Here is a 19,195-nt window from a genome sequence, read left to right on the forward strand (position 1 = left end):
TCCTGACAAATGAATACCATTAAACAGGCAACACTATTCCCAGTCAAAGAATAAACTCCTTTTACAAACAAAATTTCACAACATGAATCCTTAGTTTACAATCGACTAAGGATTGTCTATGGAAAAAATGAACCCTAATGGTTTACCAGTGTTGATGCAAGCATAAAAATCATGAACTGCAAGGGCTGTCAAGAAAGTAACTTTAGTTTTGGCCTAACGTCGTGGTGGGTGGGAATAAAGCCACAATCTTGGTGTCTTAATGTCCCCACACTTAGTACACATACTTTTGTGATAGTTTGCAGACTACGGTCCTTTTACTTTGATCAGAGCAAACTGTTAACATATGCGCTGCATTGGAAAATGCCTTGAGTTGGGAAGTGCTAAAACTATCTGTGAATTGGTTTTTACTGTAAAAAACCATAAGCCAATAAATAGATATTCATCTGTAACTTTAAGTGAACGGAGACGGAATTATGAGTGAAGGCTGAGTGAGGCAGTGGTGCATACAGTTTAAAATTGACCACATTAATGTTTGTGAGGACTGCAATACCAGTATGGCTTGGGCTTGGCTATACTTGGGCTTCATGAACATTAGTTTGTTCACTCTCAAACTAACACCACCACAGATGCACAACACTGTCGCTCATTACTTAGTTGGTGCACAGTAAAAATTTCCCGATTATTGTCAGCAGCTTTGAAGCTTATTGCCAGTAAAAACCTTAGCGCTTAACAGATTTTACATTTGGTGGAATTTCCAATTTCATTATTCATTTTGACTCACTACTGTAAACAACCGACAAGCGGCGTGGCACTACAAACACTGCACCTCAAGGCTTACTGCACTAGATTCACTAGATTGTGTGTCAAAACGGCAAACGTTCGGCTTCCCCTACTACTTTGCCTGCTACGTGAAAATGTAATTAACTTTCTGTGACAGCCTTCATATATTTCTCAGAAGCTTACATTATATACTGATACTTAAACAAGAGGGCAAGAAGTTTCCTATTACATGCTTATGTATTACATGGCCACATGGACAACAGATGATCTACAGAAATGATTATCAAACCAAGGCTTTTCTGCGCAAAATTTTGCATTTGGGTCCTTAAATACAGCAGGAAAACATCACAGGGAGGAAAAGGAAACTTAATACTTACCTAATCTCTCACGTAAAAGATCACCACAGTGAAATTACTGATTAAAATGAACTTGCATTAAGTTTATTAATAATAAATAAACTCATTCTTACACTCAGTAAGATTTTAAGTTATTGTTCTTGATCACAAACTGATTTTGAAGACTTCTTAGCACTGAGAAATTCAAATTTAACAATTCACTTCCTTAAGCAAAATCAGAACAAAAGAAAATGATATGTAGACAGTGATACAGTCGCACAAATTCCAAATTTTAAACAAAAACATCATGAAATTATAGCATTTATCACTGGTTTTATAGAAGTCACGCCATTTCACACATATTTCTTTTAAGCTTATGACAGGAAAAGAGCCAAGAAACAACACAGTGAGACAATTGAAGTGAACTTAACATAAACATCTTAGGCAATGACAGCGCCTATCACTTCACTAATATATATCATATATATATTTATATACTGAACATACCACATTTTAAAATATTACGGTCAAAGGGGGGAAATAAATTTTGGTAAGCAATGCTTTATGTACAATATGGAACCTTCTAGAGATTTATATTTCCAAATGATGGTCAAAACATTCATCCCTGAAAGTCTCACTGTGAATTATAACATCTGTAAAATTCCATCAACATCAAATCCAGATTTTAAAATATTGAAATATGTAGTTGCAAGTTTAATCCATCAAACATGAAGCAAAACCTATTCAATAGGAATGCATTATCAATGGCAGTAGTATTCATTAATTAAAAATTCCATTGGGCCAATTGTAAGACTTTACTTCAAAACAGCCAAAATGCTACTGGCATCAAACAGCATGCATTAAAGCATTTAACTCTTGAACATATCTTGCAGTTGAAAGGGAACAGAGGACCAAGTGGCTCTGGCTAATTAGATAGTAATATGCTGACAGTGTAGTGGGATTGATGAGATGCAATTAACCACAAAAACTATTTCTCCGACCACTTAGCAGGGCTTCACAAGTCCATAACAGTCATTCATACTCATCTACTAATTATTCTACATCCATTTTATCTTCTGAGCTACCCTGTTGCTGATTCTCTTCTGGAGGTTTAGAATTATCACCATCATTTTTAGCTGGCTCTTTGCTTGGTGGAGGTGCAGCCTTGGGCTTGGGTTTATTTATGACTGCATTTACTGCATTTTCAAAGGCCTGCAAAAGTAGTGGGCAGAGCAATTATTAATCAAGAAGGAAATAACGAGAGTCAACATTTTTAACTGGCCATTCCTAAACTGTAAAGGGGCAGGAAAATACCTTTTCATAAGGCAATTGAACAATACCTACAACTAAATCACAGTTATACACAATTTTGACAACAATATAAAAATGTAGGAGCAGGTTGGGAGAGAAAACATCTTCCATAAACAAAAACATTATACATTCTGGTTAACACCACTGAAGCAATTAATGCTGAGTAATGAAAGTCCACCAATAGAGCAAGAAAGTGTTCTTACTCATGCCAACAGTTTCTCAGTCACAACAGAAATCTGAAGGACAACATACGAAGTCTGCCATTTTTCATGCATTCAACTATCATATTTAATACTCATTTGGTGAGTCATGAACAGCAAGTAAATACTAAGTTTTTCTCTCAAACTTAGCCTTGACTTTTCTTTTTCTGAAAATCCTCATTTCATAAGAACTTGTTTGAAGACTCACAGCTCCTAAACTCTCAGGATGGAACCAATAGAGGCGATTGCAGAGGGAAAGGCAAGGTGTCTCCGACAGAAGCGAGCGGGTGAAGTCATAAAAGATTACGATCACTTTCACCTATGACCTCTTCTAACTATAATTATTCAAAACACCATACCGAATGGAAAATTGATTACTGTACAAGGGTCAAAATGCTTATTAGACCGCATAAATTCCATGGATATGTGATTGACAGGCACAAGAGTACCAATGGGTAATATTCACACAACAACCATCACAAACCCAAGATTTTCTTTTTCTGTTTATCCGACATAACATTATATCGCACACCACAATCATAGAGCCAAAAATATGAGCTCTTTCCAAATCCATAGCAACTGTAATTTCCTCAACTAACTTTTCCCATTCATTGCTTCGATACTTATATTTTGAAATTATTTTCTTGACTTTGATTCATCAGCTCTGACCTATGCATTCTGTAAATACAATTGCTGAATGCTTTCATTATTTCAACAACAGCATCACACCCATTGTATGGGAAAATAACAATTTACACATATTGTACAAATGAAAGAGTATAAAATGGAGCCTGTAGACAGTAGGAGAGCTGGCCCAATAAGGAAAAAAATTAGGTTCCAATTCACCATTTTTGGGATTTAAGGAGCCACCAGGAATCAAAAAATATTCTAGGAACTAACTTTTTTAAATCAAACAATAATGATTCTGTCAAAGCTATATTTAAATAATGCATAAAAATCATTAATACAGTAATCAACCCAAATGCCAGTTTAGTGGGTGATGTTAGATTTCACCCAGTACTACGCCCGATGGAATGTGAAATTCACACATCAGGGTTTAGGGGCCTTAACTCTTTCCCCGTGCCAGCTATGGTTTCCCAGCAAGATCTGGGATCCAAAACACCACATAGCTCAGGTGCAGCTTGCCCGGGAATCAAACTAATACCCTTTGGTCAGTAGTTCAACGCACTGCCCCTGGATTATAATGTCCCCATAATGCATATATGAGAGGAGAAATACTGACAGACATAGGAAGGATGTTACTGTCTCCATACCAAAAGAGAAAATGGTAGACAAATGTGTTAACTAGAACAATCAGTTAAAAACCCAAGCATTACAGATTGTTGAAAGAAAAATCTACATAAGGATGGAAAAGTAATCGAAGACTTAAGGCAAGTGCCCATTAAGATATAGAAATTTTGTCCTTTTATCACAGAGAATAGGATACAGAAAGATGAAATAAACTTTATTGATGTGAGACATTTATACATGATTGACATGTATAAATACACCCTTCATGTAGAAATCAGGTGGTTGTTACTATATTCTGTGAAACCTAAGATGTTAAAATAAACAATTGTTTAAGGCACCGAAAACCACAGTAATCAACCAAAAGGTTGACTTACTTGGGAAAGGCAGAGCTCACCTAATACTAATCCCTACACTTTGTGATATTCATACATCAGGGTTTCAAGCTTTAGGAATATTAGAATTTGTCAACAGATAATTTTAAAACATCAGACTTAAACAATGTTACCCATCCCATCAACCTGCAGGAGAAAATGCAGATAAAACATTAGGCAAGCAAAGGCATACTGCAGACCCTCTGACATGCAGAATACATATTTAACAGCTAAATGAAGGAAGAGAGTAAATCTGGTTCAAAACAGTAAAACACTAAAAAACATTTTCTAAACAACATTGACTTTTATCGGCTAGCTCATAAAATTGTCTACATACTAGCTAAAAATATAACTTACTGTGGGCCCTGAAATAAAGAAATGTAAGGACCTTCCCAATGATTCACCTACAAAAAACTGTACTGACCTGAAGTTCTTTACGCATGTCTGCCACTCTGGTAGGAGGATCCCGGAATAGTGGGCATGATGCTAAATTAGACTGCTTTTCATCCAGCCAGCTCTGCTTTTCATTAACTGCTTGGGAGACAGTGTTCATTTCCGCTTCCGTCAAATGGTTGAACCGCTCATCCCCACCTTGAAACATTTCAACGGCCTTTCGTGCTCTGATAATTGACCTAGTAAAGTTTTCAATCACGCCCCTTCTCTCCTCATGTTCTGTAAATCTATGGTAAATCGGGTCACTGGAGGACTGAAAGAAAAATGAAAATATTTTCACAAAAACTGTTTGGACTAGATCAAATGAGATTTCAAATACCGATACAATAAAAGAGGCAAATTTCCAAAGGTCAGACAGTCAATCAACATTATTATTAAGCCAAGGTTCCCTTCTTGAACGAGTGAGGAGACAAACCTCTTAAGTTTAAATTTAGGCCAGATTAATGCAAATTAAACACAAATACAAAAAAATAAGATTAAAGATTATGATTGTCTAAATGGTTCCAAGAACTTTCAAAACTTAACAATTACACATTCATTGGTGTACAATGCTACAAGGAAAAAGTTTTTCCCACTCCTAAGGGGGTTTTGAATTTTAAGAGTATCAAGATTCAATCCTAAGATTTGGTTTTTATTTCTGATAATTTATTAACATACTTAAATCCATTGAGTTCAAATATTTAAAGTGACCACAATTCCATATCTTGGAGTAAAAAGAACAGGATAAAATTTGAGACTGGTCTTCCTAAGCGTAAATTGTTTGATGGATCACAATCAGTGAGTTGTCACCTTAAGAGAGGTGTCTTTGGGAAGAAAAACAATGCCTTGCTCGTGGTCCTATTTTGACTTATCTCTGCACGACATCGATTCTTGTCTTAGTTTGCACATGCTAGTAGTACAAATTCTTGTATTGGTGTGAATGAGGGTAGTAGAGAAGCAGCAAGTTTGCATTGAATTTTGTTTTAACCTTGAAAAAAGTGCAACTGAAACTTGCGTAATTATTCAATAGGTATTTGCAATGAATCTATCAGTCGGGTACGGTGTTTTCATTGGTACAGTCTGGACAACCCTCAACCAATGAAGAGCGGAAAAGTGAACGAACATCGATGTGAACATATGAACCCCATGTTAATAGTGTGAATAATTTAGTGCATGCAAATGGTAAATTAACAATCAGAGAGATTGCCAATGAAGTTGGCATTAGTGTTGGATTGTGTTTCACCATTTAGAGAGAAATTTTGGGCAAGCAGCTCATCACGTCCACATTTGTTGAGGGTTAACGGATGAACAGAGACAAACATGCCTTGACATTGGCAAGGAACTGCGCCATTGTTCAAATGACAACCAAATTTTTAGATACAAAAGTCACAGGCGACAAAATCTGGGTTTACGGTTATGATATAGAAATCAAGGCCCAGTCTTCACAATGGAAATAGCTATATAACTTCTTGCCCAACTACCCAAAACTCTTTATGTTGCGATCGAATGTTGAGGTGAAGTTGACAGTTTTATTTGATAGGGAAGGGATTATTCATTATCTATATGTCCCCTAAGGACCAAGAGTGAATGGGCCGCACTACATAGAGGTTATAAGAAGGTTTAGATATGCTATGTTGTGCAAGAGACCACAAATGTGGAAAAAATTCTTGGTGCTCTCATCATGACACTGCCCTAGTGTACACATTAATGATAATTTCAGAGCCAAAAACAGCACACTGGTGATACCCCAGCCACCCTTTTCCCCTTATTTTGTTCCAGGCGACTTTTTCCTATTTCCTATATTGAAATCCACCTTGGGCATTGAAGAAATTCAACAAAATTGTACAGCAGACTCATTGTACTGGCAGCCAAACTCTGTACATATTTTGAAGGCGATATGCACGATTAAAGGGCAACTATTATAACAAAGTATTTATTCAACCAGTCATCTTTTTTTGAACAGCAGTTGGTTTTCCACATATAATTAAGTTAAGTTTTCTGTAGTGAAAAGATGTATTCCTTTAATTTAAGTGGGATACAATTGGTAAGTGCAAAATTGAATGTTTTAAAATTCTGACAAATTAAGTAATTAACCAGTAGATTAGTTTCTTTCATTCTTCAATTACTGCTCTTCTAATGGTTGTAGTAGGCCAGGTGCACACTTTACAGGTTGTAAAAGTCATCAAAAACCCAACTGTTATCAAACAGATGACGAATGCGTCAATTAGATTCATTGAGTACATCCAAAATAGTGCCAATTACAATAAAACTGCATCATTGCCTACCTCTTGTGTAGTACTATGTATTGTTAAGTGCAAAAAGCATTAGCAAGAAAAAGCATATTAACATATTCATCATTACCAACAGACTTAACTTTTCCTGGCTCATTCAAACGCTAAGCCATGGGCATTTTTAGTGATACCAGGCAACTAAAGAATTTTCATATTTTTCTGATGTAAATGATAGATTTTTCACTCTTTACACCATGCTTTTTAAAAATCCCAATTTTTTCCCATAGGTGAACACATAATTAATGCCCATTAAAAGTAATGACACTGACATTTCTGCAAAACACTTAAGAAATTCGTCTTACTGCTTTAACTTGGGGTGTATTTATTCTCTCATGAAATGAGTGTTAAGGACTTCTCAATTCCTGTAATGAATGGATTTTTATATAAGTAATAATTACTTTATTTATGTTATCTGTGACTGAATGGGCAACATAGGCATATTGTTTTACTAATGGTAATACCATGTGGAGTGTACATGGTGGACATTTCCAGGTTGGAGCCCAAATTTAGTGGCAAATGTGAGTAATGACCCAAAAACATCATTGAAACGTTTTGATGACTTTTCAGAAAAAGCAGATAGAAGTAACATGACATGACGAAAATGTTGTGAGTAATTTGTCTTTTTTCTAAAAACTCTATTTATCAATTTAATTTAGAGGGTGTCTCGCATTGAAAAATTATTCTCACAGAATGCGTAAATAATTATCTATAGTGAATATTTTACTTCAACTGCTGATTTTCTACAACTAAATAAAGGTTTCCAAGATTCTTGTTTGGAATTAATAAATTGTAGATCCAGCAAGATTGACATTTCTATACCATAAGTTACAAAACCGAATTACCTTCCTTGCTGAGTGTAGAGACATCAAGTAAAGAATAGCTCAAGCTAAGAGAGCATTCACAATGAAAACACAACTGCTGTGTTCAAAGAAGATAGTTGGGGACACATGAGGAAACAATACATGAAAACATTCGTATAGAGCGTGGCTATGGATCAGAAGTATGGACCATCAGAAAATTAGACCATAAAAGACTAGCAGCCTTCGAAACCTGGCGCTGGATAAGGATTCTTAAGATCAAATGGGCAGACAAAATAAGAAATGAAGAAGTATAAAGAAGAATAGACAAAGAACAGACCTTAGGGAACACCATAGAGAAAAGAAGAACTAGATGCATTGGCCACACCCAGAGGCACAATGGATTCGTGAAGAACATAATTGTAGAAGGAAATATAGAGGGAAAAGTCCCAAGAGAAAATCCAAGGGATCAATACATCAGACAAATAAAGAAGAAATTACATTGCAAAAAATACCAGGAAGTAAGCAAATTAGCATCAAATAGGGTAGAATGGAGGGTTGTAGTCAACCAATCTTAGGATTGAACGACCAATGATGATGATGTTGAGTATTATCTTAAGTAATCATATATTCAATAAAATTTATTTACTATATTTGTTCAGAAATCTAAATTATACTATCAATTCTATTGGAATTTAAAATTTAGGTTCCTAATATTACCTTTTTAAGCACAAAACGTTGTTTTATCTTAAAATTAACCAATTCTAAAAACATAACTTTGCATTTTATGGCCCATTAATTGGAGTCAAACTTTAACTCTAATTAATCCTCAAACTTCATAAGTGTGAAACATGAATGATTGCCACCCATAACACCAGTGCCAGTATTGTCTTCAAAGGAATGCACTCGGCCCACAAGTACTAACAAGTACTAACCTTAAGTACATTAAGTTTATCAACATATACTTGTCGGTTGCAATCCTCTCCCTCATCATACAACCAGTTTTCTAAATCATCAAGTTGCCTCAAGATAGATGAACAATCCGACTCAGCCACAAATGGGGTAAGAGCTCCTCCACTGAGCTTCCCTCGGAGATCATAAAGGTATTCTTCCAGGGCATTCCTAGCATCAATTCTCTCTTTTTCCATCTTGTCTTGTGAAACCATTTTGCACTAGAAGGAAATGTATGGTTAGCTACATACAGTACTGTAATTAGATTCAATTTCACTGATACCTCAGCATATAAAGAAATAGAAATTACCTCCTGCTCAGTGTAGTTATTGATCTCAGATTGATTGTAGCCATAGGTAAATACCTCGATTGGAAGTTCAATTGTTTTCACAAGCACCTTCTTCTTCTTCCCATCTTTTTTATCAGCAACCTCTCCTTCACACTCCTGAAAAGCGTGATAAAATTACACTAAGTAAAATATGGAATACACATTAAATGACAAGACTAGGATATGAATGTTTTTCATAGATAAAATTGCACATAGAAGAATTAATAGTTTCCATTATTATTTCCTCTAATGATCTTAGATACAAAAAATGATATTCATCTGTTTTTTATGTCTCTCAGAGTCTAAAATGGGACAACTATGCATAAAAATATTAAATTACATTGGCTGAAATAAAGTATACAATTAGTTTTTCACAATATAAGAGTCTATCACTGACAAAATTCAACACATTTCAGTATTTGTACTAAGCCAAATATGGACAGTCATATACTAGATAGTATGCTAACAGTTAGAGATAAGGCGGGTAAGGTAATAGTTGACGCAGGAAAGATCCAAGAGAGATGGAAGGAGTATATAGAAGAACTGTATAGTAAAGAACTCAGACCAACAAAGTTAGACATTGAAAAAGAAAATGACGTAGAGGAAGACAGCTTAGGTCCAGGCATACTAGACAATGAGATAGAGAGGGCATTAAGGGAGATGAAACTAAATAAGGCCGTGGGGGTAGATAACATTCCCGTGGAACTTTTAAAATGCTTAGGAAAATGTGGGAGGAAGAGGCTATATGGGCTGATCCGTAGTATTTATGAGGAGGGAATCTGGCCGGAAGACTTTGTGAGATCAGTTTTAGTTCCTATTCTGAAATAGGTAAAGGCTACATCATGTGAGGACTACAGGGCGATAAGTTTGATACCCCACGCAGCTACAGTTGTTCTCAGGATCATAAACAAAAGGATAGAGAGTAGGGCAAATGATTACTTAGGGGATGATCAGTTTGGGTTTAGGAAGGGGAGAGGTACGCGTGATGCCATTGAAGTAATGAGATTATTAATCGAGAGGAATATAGAACACAACCAGGAGGTATTTGCCTGTTTCGTAGATTTCGAAAAAGCGTTTGATAGAGTGAATTGGGAAAAACTAATGAGTATTCTGCAGAAAATAGGAATAGATTGGAGGGAAAGGAGGCTAATCCGCAACCTGTACATGTCTCAGACTACTCAGGTGCGAGTGGGGAACGGGGAGTCCGGTTGGGCAGTGTTAGGAAGAGGTGTAAGGTAGGGTTTCCCATTATCACTGTTGCTGTTCAACCTGTATGCAGAGGAAATGATCAAAGAGGCATGGGAACAACTGGAGGTAGGAATGAAAGTGGGCGAGGAATTCGTAAAATCAGTTAGGTTTGCTGATGACCAAGCTTTAGTTTGTCAGTCAGCCAAGGGGCTGCAAGCATTGCTGAGTGAATTGGAAATTCAGTGTGACAGGTATGGGATGAGAATCAATATTAATAAAACAAAGGTTATGCGATTTTCTAGAAAGAAAAAGGCCAAGCTTAACATTAAAATAGGAGGGCAAAAACTAGAGCAGGTAGAACAGTTTACGTATCTTGGTAGTGTTTTGGACCAACACGGTCAAAGTAGTAGGGACGTAAGGAGAAGAATTGCGCTAGGCAAAGAGGCTTTCACAAGGAGGAGGGAGTTGATGACGGGGACATTGAGTAAGGATGTTAGGAAAAGACTCTTAAAAACTTTGATATGGAGCGTAGCCATGTACGGTGCGGAAACGTGGTCATTGAAGCAGGAGGATAAACGTAGATTGGAGGCTTTTGAAATGTGGGTGTGGAGAAGAATGGAGAAGGTGAAATGGACAGAGAAGAAAACAAATGAGGAAGTACTTGGTATGGTGGGCGAAGAGAGGGGTTTGTTGGGAGAAATCCTATGAAGGCAGGAAAAGAGGATGAAGGGGGTATTGACCGGCAGCGGGATGTTGAAGACTGTAATTGAGGGGAGAATGTTAGGCAAACGAGGAAAGGGAAGGAACAGGATAGGGATGTTGGACGGGATGAAGGGAGGAAGAAAGTACTCAGAGATGAAGAGGGACCTGATATAGAGTAGGATGATGGATTTTGTGTTTTGTTAGGAGTAATAAAATATCTGTTTGGTGGTTAGTTGTGTCCATCCAAAAACCTACCTTAACCGGTAGATTACCTTAAAAAAAAAAATACTAGATAGAGAGAGCAATAAGGTAAGTGTATCATTTGAAACATATGAAATAATTAGTTGAGCTAATTATGTGAGTTGAAATCATCAATTTTGCTGAGATATTTTCTCCTCTCATAACTACCACACTAATCTAATGCATCCAGTAACGTAAAAAAGTCTGCTTGGCTGACGTCAGGACTATAAGAGGGGTGGGGCAGCATTGGCACCCGGTATTTGGCCAGGAACTCTCAGACTAGAGACCCGTTGTCATGATGTAGTTGCCAGGTAACGGAGATGTCTTTTCTTGTCCTGATGACCCTTTTTTGGTGTATTTCCAGCACATCCAAGTAATAGGCAGCGTTAACTGTCAATCCTAGAGGAACAAACTCCTTATGGACCACTCCTTTATTGTCAACAGTGACAATGAGCATTGTTTTCTCTTTTGCTTTGCTAATTCTTGCCTTTTGGGCTTGGGGGACTGGTGTTCCACTCAAGAGCTTTGGCCCTTGTTTCTGGGTTGAATTCAAAAACCCAGGTTTCACCACCAGTAATGACTGTCCAAATAATCAGGACCATTTTCAATGCGTTGCAAAAGTTCATTTGAAATTTCCTCTCCGTTGGTCTTTTGCTCATCTGACAACACCTCGGAAACAGGCTGGGCTCACACTTTCTCATCGCTAGATAAAAAGTAACAATGCGAAACAACAGTAGACGACAAATTCAGTTCATTGGCAACATTTTGATAGTCAACAGATGGTCCCAGTACAACATTTGTCAAACACAAGCCACATTGTTTGTTTTGCTGGTTGACGGCCGTCCAGAACCATGAAGCTCTTCCTGCCCCTCCTTAAGGGCCTTTAACCACCTCGAAACATATGAGCAGGACAGCAGAGTCCCCAAAAGCCTCACAAATCATCATGTTAAACTGAAAAAAATCCTCAAGAGATTTTTTTCAGTTTAACACAGAACTTAGTAGTCTCGTAACTTTGCTCGATTTTTTTTGTTAGACAATCGGAGCGCAGAGGTTTACAATAACTGACATGTTGCTGATACCACAACTTGGAGAGCACTGAGACCTGAGAACACACTGTAGGTCAACAATGAAATAAGGAAAGCTAAAAATAGATTTTATACAGATCAAATTAATAAAAATAAGGGTAGTGTGATGAAAATATGGAGGGCTATAAATAGTTTAACAGGAAGAAAAATCAAGTGCAATTCAGAGAAAGACTTTCTGTATGAGAAAAGAGAGTTCTTCACGTTTATGCTTGGTTTTCAGGTTCTGTTCATCTTTATTGCTTGATATGTTCTCCTTATCTTATTTCTCTGAAACCATTCATGTGTCATTCTTTCTTTTTATTTCATCATAACAGTTGAGGGCTTAAGGCCTTGCCACCATCTATGGTCTTAGTTGTTAGATTTCTTTCTTGAGAAAGAGAAGTAAAAAAGCCTTTTATATAACCTCCCATAATGGATTTCTAAAAGGATAAGCTTTTTTCGAGTGAAGATAACATAGAGAATTAGTTGAACACCAAGATGAAAAAGAGAAGTGAGTATTAGTGCAATTTTAAGTGAGGAATTTTGGTTAAGAGGCACTTTGTTGAAAAGATACAGCCGACCGGGAAGAAGTCTAGGCCTCAAAGAAGATGCCAGGTGTGCTCCACACGAGGTAAAAGGAGTACTGGTGCCCCGACTGCAGTGCAGGCCTATTTTTAGAGGATTATTTCAACTTATATCACACAAAATTAACTGACTTCGAAACTTAATAAGGCAACAACAAAGGTGAATAAAGAAGTGGAAATATAACATAGAACGCAAGTAAAATTCTTACTAAATAGAATAAGCAATTTAACATAAGTTAATTATTTTTATTTTAGAATAAATACGTAAAAAATATAAATTATTTTCAACAATGCTGCAACAGGGCAAGATTTTAGAAAAATTAAATACCATGAGTGGGGCCCAAACATTTAAATACCTATACCGGCTAGAGGAGGTTAAGAGATTACTTCCAGATTCTACAAAAATTTTACCAAAGAAATGCATTGCCAGAAAGATAGTTGTAAAACTCCACTTCGTTCCACAGGAACAGAGCAAGTAAATAGCATAGCAAATAAATAAATTTAGCAACAGAGGATATAAATAACATTATTAACAAAATGGATATGAAACCAATGGGGCATTAAGGTTATAGAATAATGGACCTGAAAAGGTGCCCTAATATCATACCAGAATTAAAGAATATTATTAATCATTCAATATGCAATGCAAAAATCCCTAATGGTTTAAAAAAAAGCTGTTATGAGACCTACTTACAAAGGAAGATCTCATTAAGACTTGAATAATTATCGTCCAATATTAATACTACCTGCCATTTCAAAAATCATAGACTTAAATAATAATCTCGTTATCAATTAGAAAACAATCCAGTCATGTTTGTTAAACACAAAACCTAAGACATCATAGAAATTAATTCACATTACTGCCCACAATACCCCACCAAAAACCGTAATTTCCCCATGCTGGAAAAAGTAAATAAATATAATTACTTGAAAGTAATCATTGATCAAAATATTAACTTTGGTGAACAGATTTTAAAAATAAATTAATTTACATCCTTAATCAAGATCACTACATTGCTAGTTCTGTAAGTTTGAAGGTCATCAAGATAGTGTATTGTACACTGGTAGAGAGTATTTTAAGATATGGTATAACTGACTGGGGATCCACTGGTTCTACAATAATTAATATACCAAAAATAACCAGCAAAAAATCCTGGAGAAAATGTCTGAGCCTACATCAAAAAATACAAATATTTTAGATGGAAGAAATATCTTTCAAAGATTAAGAATTCTGCCTGTAGACAGGCTGTACAGATGTCATTGTAATAGGGAACTATTTTTATGACAAATATAAAATATCCGATTTAAATAAAAATGAATTGCCATTAAGGGAAAATATTAAGAGCATAACAAAAACATTCCATTCAAATAAAGGCAGAAGAAAATTTGAGGTTAATCTGCCGCTACTTTTTAATAAAATACCGAATGATTTAAGAAAATTACAGTCAGTAAATGCTGAGAAAGGGAGAATAAAATACTGGCTATCATACGGAATGGATTATTGCTTATAACAAAACTTGACAACATACAGGTAGCAATACAATACAATATTATCTGTAAGTAGCTTTAGCAACACTTTAAGCTATCATTTTTGTTTATCTGGCACCTGCTGTTAAGCCAGAACTGACTGACTTAGCAGGACCAGAATGAGAATGCCATTTATAAATTTTTAATTTATACTACTACTGTATATTATGTATTTTATCAGATTTTTTTCAAGGTTTTTCATTCCAACTTTTTTCCTGGTTATCCTAGGAAAACTACTAACCTCTCCTTTCTGGTTGTCATTTACATTGGCATTATGATTTTGTCTGGGCGATTCTGGAGATTCCTGTTGCTTAGCATTGCCATCTGAGGGTGCAGCTGCAGGGTTGGTCTCCATAGGCTCACTTTCCCCCGTGCTCTGCTGATTTTGCTGTTCCTCATTTGATTCCTCTCCAGCTGCCCCATCCTTCTTTTCAACTAACGTTGCACTGCTGACGGTAAATACCCCATGAATATTCACACGAACTTTCACCTTCACCTTAGCACTCTCGCCTTCCGCAGTGGGCTTTATGTCCTTGATGACATATTCACCTGAAATACATATTTTATGTATCAAAACGAGCAATGAATAATTATCAACTTATTTTAAGCTAGTAGATAAAAAATGGAATCAATTAGGCACAATAAATGATAAAATAAAAATGGTATTTAAATGTATCAGTGAATGTTTTGAGGTTAACCTAAGTTCACAATAAAATTTACCAAAATACCACTTTTGAAAATGATATCTTTCAAGGTTAGTATTAAAGCAGCGATCAGCATGGGTAAGTAATTTGAAAAGACTATGTAGACCAAATGACAAAAAGAAATTTTCAATTCAGACTGGATTATTCAAAAGGGGACTAAAATGGAATCCAGTTTTCATTGCAAAATTGGGTGAAAAATGAATACATTTAGAACATGTATATTCAATTGATATGTGTATTTAGCAAGGGCTTGATTAAGTACTCAGTTCCAACTGTTTTTGAGACTACCATTGGAACCAAAATTGATGCAAAAAAAAGCTGTGGTGTGTGTAATTGGTGAATATACCAAAATAGTTAGGCTGTTTTCACCATTGTAAATCCATACAAGATCCTAATATCCACAGTGGAGAATCGGACCCCATGAAATCATATATCAAATTATCATACTGTTGTCACCCTTTGAACATGAAGACTATTAACCAGGATGTTTCCAAAGCTCAATGTAAGTCGGGACCTAAAAGTCTAGGGTTTGTTAAGTACTTATACAAGGATTAGGAATCATAATACTTATCTTCATTATTTCGTAATTACATTAATGACTTCTAACAAAGTGAAAAAGTGTTACAAGATATATTTCAATCAGCGAATGAAATTATAATGTTATTCCATTCCCTAAACTGCCCCTAAATTTAAATATGAAATTTTATAGAAATCTTCAACCAGTAAAACTAATTCAAATTAGTTTACCATAGTAGAGAACAACTTATGAATGTATTCCACACCAAAGATTTTATGATCCGCATTATGCCTTAAAAAATTTGCAATGGAAAAATATCAGAAACTACTTTTCACATTTAGTTGCCTCGACATGACAACAGTGCTATAAAATTTGAAAGAAAAAAAAAATATCTACCTCTTTTTAAATAAGATATGCATCAATAAAAATTTCTACTAATGTAATTGTAACAGTAAATGTTTCCCAAATATTTTAGTTTGTAAGCTGAAAAACATATCAAGAAAATGAAATTTGTGATGTCTAAAAGATACCTGGTATCTAAATACCTGTACCTGTTCATGAAAAATATTGCAATTAAAATAACTGTAGCTAAGATCCAAACAGGAATAAATAAAGTACTACTCAACCCTATTCCATCTGCCTATTCCTTGGCTGTAAATAATTTTGCCTCTCCTCCCTTCTAAATTCACTCCCTCACATTGTCGATGCTTCTTATTAATCATGAAACAATTTCACCGCCCAAGCTTTATTCCACCTGTCAAAAAACTAAATATTTCCCCTGTCCATGTTCGGTTCTCATTGTTTATTGTTATGCTGTTTTTGTATTTTGTCCTCTTTCATGTTTTTGTCATATTTTTCACTGTAAATTGGTGCTACTGCTGTGTGTGAATAATGTTTTATAAAAACACATTTAAAAAATTGGAACCTAACACTAATTTCAATGCTTGTTATTAAATTCATAAGCAAAAGAAACAAAACTAATGAAATTTTCCCAGAGTCAATTCCAATGAACAATCATCAATTCATCATTAAAAAGGTGATGCAAAGCTTTCTGTACCTTTGGCTCTTACAAAATAATCATCAATAGTTTCTAAATAGGCAATTAAGAATCAACAATGGCAGATCAAAGTTTGTTAAAGCATACCAAGCATCACAATAATCAACAGAAATTGTTGACAATTTCTGCACAGCTTAACTTCTATTCAGATAAATATCTGTTAGCTACCTAAAGATCTTTTCCACTCTTTAAATTAGACAAAAATCAAGCATATCAGGTCAACAAAATCAAAATTTTGAAAAAGGAGACTTCATAAACTAAATTTAAAAAAATGATTTGATTTGGGAAAAAAATTTGAAGCAGAAAATAAACTCTCTTGGACCTATTAATGTCTAGGGTTTAGAAATGCTCATATTTGTGCTGCATCGGAACATTTAAAGTGAAAATGATGCATCACTAATAAAAAGTTTTCATTGCCATTGTCATGAATTTAAAAAAATAGTCACTTTTCAAACTAGACTGGCTTCAAAATTTCGTGACATTAACAAGTTCATTTATTTCTTTTTCAAGGAAAGCTAATTTCATTAATTGATGAATGATAGAGAGACCCAATATTTTTAATGTAAAGTGAAAAAGTTCTCATAAACATGCCATACACAGCAGTGACCTATGTATATATGTTTCAGTCAAACTAATTTTTTTCTGATGAAGTCTTCTCAGGCCTTTCACCAGGTCAGGGGTTCCATATTGGCCAACTTTTCGATGTGCAAGTCGATCATTGAAACGTGGCCAATATAACTCCTCACCCAGTGGAAGACCTGAGAAAACTTAATTAAGCAAATATGCCAGGAAAGCACCAGATTAAACTAATTTTTGCTTCAAAATACAAGCTATGGCCTAGAGATAAGTAACGTCAAACATAAAACATCCCAGCTAAATTAGTATCAGTTATTAAGGGAGGCAACCAACTGCAAGGTACACTTTTGCCATTAGGAGCAGAAGGATTATTTGATGGAGGTAGGATTTTAATGAATGGGGGAAGGTGGAGAGAAACCTAGCATCAGCATGAGCCTACACTTGACGACACACAACTAGGTAGATAGGGGTCCCAAATTTAATTTTCCATAAGTGTAATCAACCTGTAAGTGTTCTCCACTTCGAGCCAAAACAAAGCATCAGGATACCTTTGAAAAACTCACCCACAGCTGGGATTTGAACCTGGGCGTTCAGGTTTGGAAGCCAGTACGGCCATTGCACCAAAATAATTACCCGGTTCATTAATTAGATACAAATGTAATACAGAAACACCTAATTATCATGCACAGGCTTAAAATCACCACTCTACCAAATTTTTTTTCCTGCTCACCTATGTAAAGATCTGGGTATGGAATGTTTCCTTTATATAATGCCTTCAGTGAGAAAGGCTCTCTTCGATAAAATGTCAGCATTTTGGTATACGGCACTGCATGGTTGCTATTAAACACCTCCATCTCCCTGAAAAGATGAATTTTTTTAAGAATATATATCTGCCAGTTTAATAACATATTTTCATTATGAAAATAATAAAACCAGTTAAAGATCATCCTGAAATATAAAAGCATGAGAAAAATGCAAACATATAAGCTTCTATTCCATGGCAAAATCTTTAATGTTACATAATTAAATAAAATTGGAAACTGCTATCAATTATAAATTATGATAAGCTTTCCATCAATTTATATTCAGGCCAATCTATTTACCATCAACATTATTTGTGCAAAAGATGCTTCGGTGAAATAAATATGGAGTGTACACTATTTTTTCAAAATTCGATTGATATTATAAACAGGTATTAAGAAATTTTTTAAATTCCCTAGTGGATCATTTTTTACAGAACTTAAACATCTTATAATGAAGACATAAAATAAGCATAGCTTTTAAATGATTATTAATGAAAATTCACAAAAAATTTTACTAATTAATAAACTCAAGCATTAATGGATCATTCCAGCAAAAATGGAGCCTCATCAATGTAAGATAACATTAGAGTGAATATTAGTGAACAAAAGTGTTAACTAACTTTTACTTGAGGGAATTAGACAGGACACAGGGAAATAGCTGTGAATAAACTCTATAATTAATTCAATACCACATATAACCTCATGTTTTACTGTAAATTGCCTTACACATAATATCTAAACTTAAGTTAAACTTATTTGCTGTAAGGATTAGAAGCATTGGATCCACCAGAATATATTGCCAATTTAAAATGATTGTTTTACAAAAATAATTTTCATGACATATTATGTGAATTTCAGATATTTTTCGCAACAATAAAGCATAATGTTTCATAGTGATCGGTAACTTCTTAACCTTCTTCCTGTTAGAAAATTTCAACTTACTCCCCAAAAATTACTACACAATTCAGTTCATAAAGACCCATTAGCAGTTTAATTTTATGAAGTATAAATTAATTATCAGTAAGAAAATGATTAAAACTCAAATGCAGCTGATATGAATTACTGTAGCATAAATAATGCTGACACATTAAATCGTTTTTGTAACAAAAATATAATATATTAAGTTGGGCATATCCTTATAAAACTGCTATATTAGTAAATTACTATTTGAACAAGGAAGATTTTT

General features: G+C 35.0%; 1 protein-coding gene across 1 annotated transcript in view; it reads right to left on the bottom strand.

The window, feature by feature from the left end:
* Window positions 1–1,204: 1,204 nt before the first annotated feature.
* Window positions 1,205–19,195, bottom strand: part of Hsp110 (heat shock protein 70Cb) — a 68,743-nt gene continuing 50,752 nt past the window's right edge. The window contains exons 8-13 of the mRNA XM_071596328.1: window positions 17,937–18,064; window positions 14,594–14,901; window positions 9,030–9,164; window positions 8,704–8,940; window positions 4,673–4,954; window positions 1,205–2,327 (exon numbers count right to left, since the gene is read on the bottom strand). Coding sequence (XP_071452429.1) covers window positions 2,169–2,327; window positions 4,673–4,954; window positions 8,704–8,940; window positions 9,030–9,164; window positions 14,594–14,901; window positions 17,937–18,064 — 1,249 coding nt within the window. The 3' untranslated portion in view covers window positions 1,205–2,168. The remainder of the gene's footprint in view (window positions 2,328–4,672; window positions 4,955–8,703; window positions 8,941–9,029; window positions 9,165–14,593; window positions 14,902–17,936; window positions 18,065–19,195) is intronic.

The sequence above is a fragment of the Hetaerina americana genome, unplaced genomic scaffold, assembly GCF_022747635.1.
Source record: "Hetaerina americana unplaced genomic scaffold, ioHetAmer1.1.p SCAF_8, whole genome shotgun sequence".
Classification (NCBI taxonomy): domain Eukaryota; kingdom Metazoa; phylum Arthropoda; class Insecta; order Odonata; family Calopterygidae; genus Hetaerina; species Hetaerina americana.